This window comes from Eschrichtius robustus, chromosome 2 (genome assembly GCF_028021215.1).
Source record: "Eschrichtius robustus isolate mEscRob2 chromosome 2, mEscRob2.pri, whole genome shotgun sequence".
NCBI classification, from domain to species: Eukaryota; Metazoa; Chordata; class Mammalia; order Artiodactyla; family Eschrichtiidae; genus Eschrichtius; species Eschrichtius robustus.
The window spans coordinates 68,810,416-68,815,685 of record NC_090825.1 but is presented as its reverse complement, the minus strand read 5'-3'; the positions used below and the strand labels follow the sequence as shown (position 1 = coordinate 68,815,685).

General features: G+C 40.9%; 1 protein-coding gene and 1 non-coding gene across 2 annotated transcripts; both read right to left on the bottom strand.

Moving 5' to 3' along the window:
- Positions 1–443: 443 nt before the first annotated feature.
- COX7C (cytochrome c oxidase subunit 7C) lies at positions 444–2,547 on the bottom strand. The gene is made up of 3 exons (XM_068533693.1): positions 2,357–2,547; positions 1,440–1,568; positions 444–592 (listed from the first exon to the last, which is right to left on the bottom strand). The coding sequence occupies exons 1-2, from the start codon at positions 2,429–2,431 to the stop codon at positions 1,452–1,454; spliced, it is 192 nt and encodes a 63-aa protein (XP_068389794.1). The 5' UTR covers positions 2,432–2,547; the 3' UTR covers positions 444–592; positions 1,440–1,451.
- Positions 698–760, bottom strand: LOC137760353 (small nucleolar RNA Z39). The gene has a single exon (XR_011073307.1). It is a non-coding gene; the product is annotated as a small nucleolar RNA Z39 (small nucleolar RNA).
- Positions 2,548–5,270: the final 2,723 nt, after the last annotated feature.

Below are 5,270 nucleotides of genomic sequence, written 5' to 3'. Positions count from 1 at the left end.
GAAGCCATCGCAATGAAAAGCCTGCGTGCTGCAACAAAGAGTAGGCCCTGCTCACCACAACTGGAGAAAGCCAGAGTGCAGCAACAAAGACCCAATGCAGCTAAAATAAAAAAAAAAATCCTAATCTAACAGTCTATTCATCCAAGATAACAGTGTGAATCTATATATGTTCTCTTCCATCTCAATATGTCATGTAGTGACAAGTTCAACAGCCAAGCAACCTCATCTTCTGGATGGACTAGTAAATTTGTACTGTCCATGTCTGCAGAGTCTTGCCCCCTTTCCAGCATACCTGTGAGCGGTACTTATGAATAATTTGGTCGGAGAAAGCAAAGTCTCCATTGTTGAAAGCTATGGAAGAGACTCTTAATTCAAACAGTATTAGGTTGGTGGATGAGGCAAATTGGAGCATGTAAAAAACAAAACAAAACAAAAAAACAAGCACATGCTCAATTATCATGTTCCATATTTCAGAGAAGAGGCATTAAGGATTTATGCTATGTTTATTTACAAACATATCTAGGATGCTGAGTTCAAGAGTTTGATCCTTTTTTCAAAGAGACTGCACATCTTAAAATGTTCCTCTTCATATCTGTGGATAAAAACATAAAAAATTAACAATATTAAAGAACCCATTCATTTAAACAGAAATATGTAGTTTCATTAATATACTGTTTGTCCTTCAATTTATGACCGGTACATCAGAAAGCGTTTACAGTATCATGACTTTATTCATACTGATTTTCTTCATCACATGCACCGGAGTCTTCGCAAGTAATGGCTTGGATAAATCATTTCCCTTCTCAACTAAGACAAGTAAAGTCTTTCTTTTCCAAAGTATATTTTGGAATTTATTCCAATCATCCCACAGAGCTTCCTTTAGTGTTACTTTTGCTGAAAATTCTGATTGTAATTTAACTAAATAAATCCTTTCTTCTCACTCAGGGAATCTGCTAATCTTGCTGCACACAAGATTCCTTCAGGTATATACTAACATACACTGCCCTCAAGATAGATTAGCATTAATCAGTTTACTAGAACTTTACCCGGTCAAGTACCTGAGCTCTGGAACGAGACTGCCTGGGTAAAAATCCTGGTCCACCATCACTAGCTATGGAATACTGGGCAACTTAACATTTTTTTTTTTTTGGTCTCAGATCAGGTTAACATCATCCACCTCAGTCTTGCCTGGTAGCCAACCTGAGCTTGTTAATGTAAAGTTTGCCTGACAAACAGCAGCACTCAATAAACACTGGCTTTCAGGCAAAGATACATCTGTTTATAGGTTTAACCTGTCTCCCTCAATGCTACACCCACACTTAACTTCAGGAATTACAACAACACACAATAGTGTATTTGTGATTTTGGGGGGCGTGGTAAAGGAAGAAAGGAAAAAAAGGGAAACCTCTGCGAAGATTAGAAATGCATTAATTATTTACCTGTCTCACGGATTATTTTTTAAGCAGTTGGTGTCTTACTATATAGAAAGGTGCAGCAAATCCAGACCCAAAGTACAAAGTCATCATAGCTAGTAACCGCCACTTGTTTTCCACTGAAAATGGTATATTCTGTTGGGAAAAAAAGAGGAAAAAAAGAGAACAGAAACTGAACTTCGAATCATCTGATTTTATAAATCAAAAATAAGTATACAGGAAACGTTAATTTTTCCATAATCAGGTTATATATATGCCATATACCATAACACTTTTTTCAACACTATCTTTCAAATCCTATGACCTCCATCACACAAAACACTAGAAGGTAAAAAAATACCTGGCTTTACTCATCAACTCTACCCCTCTACACCCTTTCTCGGCCCATTAATACTAGGCTTCAGGTAACCCTCGGAGTGTGTTACTGTTAACTACCCGATTTAAACTATTTATACTTGAGGCTCAAACCAACTTCAATCAAGGACGGTTAATACTCCTAATTTCGTCAACTAATTGGAGACGAGCCCCACACCACAGGCCCTCATATCCTCAACGTTTCAATGACTTTGACTTCGAGTCCGGTGACCTCTAGCTGGGCTTTAAGCCGCAATACCTGCAGCCAGGCGCTTCAGGGCCCTCCATATGTTGAAGGGCGGGGTGGAGCGCGAGGGGGAAATGGGGGAGCACTAGTGTGAGGTAAGGCCTCTGGCTTTACCTACTCATTCCTTTTCGCGACTACGGCGCGCAGCCAGGGTCCTGAACTTTCTCCCTGGTCCCTGGAGGAACTGGAATGCTAATCGACGTCCCAGATAAAAACCCCAGCTTCCCACCTCTCTCTCCACGGCCCATAGGCGGCCTTGGAGTTCAGCCAGTCGCAGCCAAGTGCCCCCTACCCAACGGAGCCAGGCCCCTCCCATACTAACCTTCCCTGGACCCTCCTCATAGTGGCTCCTACGGACCACAGAGGTTGTGAACCTCCGGATGCTTTGTCCCAACATAGCGCTGTTGGAAGCCCTGCGAAAGGTGCAGAAACTTAAGGCGGAAGAAATGGCGGCAGCACACCCAGCACTCCTTCCTCCACGACCTTGTTCCCCTGTGGGCAAGGGCCGAAAGGGAAGATGGGAAATGGGGCAGAGCTCTCGGAACATGCGACAAAGCGGAGCCCCCCGAGGATTGTGGGAATTGTAGTTCAGAACATCGTGGCGCCTTGTCGGCCCTGAAGGATTGTGGGAAATGTAGTCTCGCCCAGTTCTGGTAGGATCAGAACATACTTACCAGCAGCGTTTCTTCCGAACGTGAGTTCTTGTCCGGGTTCTTGGGGCCTGTTTCTAGAACGATTTTACTGAAGTTAGCGAAGCAGTTTCACCATGTGTGTTCTAGTTTATGGAAAAGGAAAATAAACCTCTCCCTTTTCCTTTTTTGTGACTATATGCTAAGTGTCTGTGATTAGCAGTACTACTCTGCCAGCGCTGCGAGAGATGTATATGCTCTGATCTCACCGGAAGGAAAGGAACCGTAAACACGAGTAACCAAATAATATGCAGTACAAAGGATTTCAGAGAGAAAACTGAGTTGAAGTGCGAAGGGAAGGATTCCTGGAGATATAGAGAACTAAGTAGAACAGAAGTAGGAAGAGAGGGAAGAGAAAACTCAAGGCCAGTATGAGTATGGCATGTTGGGAGTGTGGAAGAGAAAGCAGCCTCTGATCCGGAGCCGGCCTGGACCAGGAATTGGTGCTCTCCTGCTGAACCTAAACAATTTAAGAGGACATGCACATCAAAGTTTCTCCTGTCAGTGATGGCTCAAGGAAATAAGATCACTCTATTATATATGAACATAGACAAAACATGAACATTGTTCAAGTCACAAAAATGACCAAACATCACCATACCCAGTCAATACGATGACTTCTGCTTCTTTATCAATTACCTTAACCGTAGGCTAGTCTTCCTTCCTCCTAGTAGAATTTAGTAAGATAGCAAAAGTCACCGGAAAGAAGCCCAAAGCCTGTTAAGTCCTAACACCTTACTGAGATCCCCAGGGTTTCTCTGGGTATTCGGTCTCCCTTACTGCAGTGAGTAATAAACCCAGCTTCTTCATTTACAGATGTATTCCTGGTAGTCTTTGACTAGTGGGTATTGGAAGAAACTGGTCATAAATGAGGCTGGGAAAGTATTAGGTTAGATTGTGAAAGGCCCTGCTAACCTAAGTTTTCATCTGTGGCAGAGTGTACATTGCTTCAGATGACCCATTTATACAGCAGCAGTAAATAAAGTCGAGTAGGATTTAAGTCTTGCTTTGAAAACTGGTTATAAAGTGTATGCTTTAATCTTTCTTTAGCTTTTGAAAGAGAAAAGCCATGTTTCACCTCGACAGAAAACAAAAAACATGAACAAAAGTGAAGACGTTTTATTTCTACAAGTAACTTGTAATTGAGTAGAGATGCATGTAATGCATAATTGGTGTTCTCCTCCTAATTGATAGAGGATGCATGATATTCAGTTTTTTTAAAAGTCCGCATCAGTGTCCTTATGTATTAAAAGGATTATGATTTAACTATAATTGGGAAATGTTTTCACAGTTAATAGTTAATGTTTTCTGAATTCTCTTTTTCAGTCTAATGTAAGTAATATCTCCTGTATATTTGGTTTATTGTTACTTCTAATTCACATTAATTGATGCTCGTCTGTGTATCTGGCTTTCAGCTAACTCCAAAGGGAACTCCAGGAGAGATTCTAGCATATGGCTTTGAAATTGTCTGCCTCCTCATGGGCTCTGTGACCAGTTAAAGACAGTGGCAAATTCTTTTCATCAGGAGATAGGGTCTATGCCTTTTCTCCCTGAATCTGGATGGACTCTGTGTGACTATTTTGAGCAAGAGAATTTGCCGTAAGTGAGGCTGTGCCAGTATCCTGCCCAGGCCTTACGATATTGGCAGCTTCCTTTCCTGTCTTTTGGAACATTTGCCCTTGCAACCCTGAGCTTCATGTAAGAAGTCTGACTACTCTGCTGGAGAGGCCTCCTGAAGAGTACTCAAGAATGCACCAAAAAAAAGTGGGGGATCGGTTCAGGTGTCAGGTATGTGAGTGAAGCTATCTCGGATTCTCCAGTCCAGTCCAGGTGCCAGCTGAGTATCACTGAGGGACCCCAGTCAATACTGTGTAGAGAAGAGTTGCCAAGTTTAGCCCTGCCCAAAATGCTGATCTACAGATTTGTGAGGCATAATTAAATGGCTGTTCTTTCAAGCCATTAAGTTTGGGGTAGTTTGTTATGCAATAGTAAATAACTGGAATAAGAACTGCTCAGCTGAACCCACCAGCCTCCAAAACTCTAAGAGAAAATAATAAATTGTTTTAAGCTGCTAAATTTTAGGGTAGTTTGTTATAAAGGGGTAGAAACCTGGAACACGTATCATGCACAGTTTCTTATACATATAGCCTAACAATCTAAATTCAGTCATAATGGCTGGCAAGGAAAATGCAAATCACCCTTGAGAACCTTTTGATTCAGTATGATACTCTTCTGCTATAAAATGAATTTTAAGAGAAATGAGACATTTCATGGATTGGAACAAAACAGAAAAGATCTTTAGGGACATGAGGTTTACTCCCAAGTTGTACTTTAAAAATAAAATCCAATTATTTTAATAGTGAATAGGATGTATATCATAGAGTAAGCAATGTGCTTTTTGGACCCACATGAATCTTTGGAAACTGAAATTACATTATATAGAACAATATATCTAAAAATTAAAGTACAATATTTGTCATGTGTCTCAACAGCTACTATATTAGATTTTTAGGAACTAGGTTAGAGCTTACTTAAATTGTTTACTGA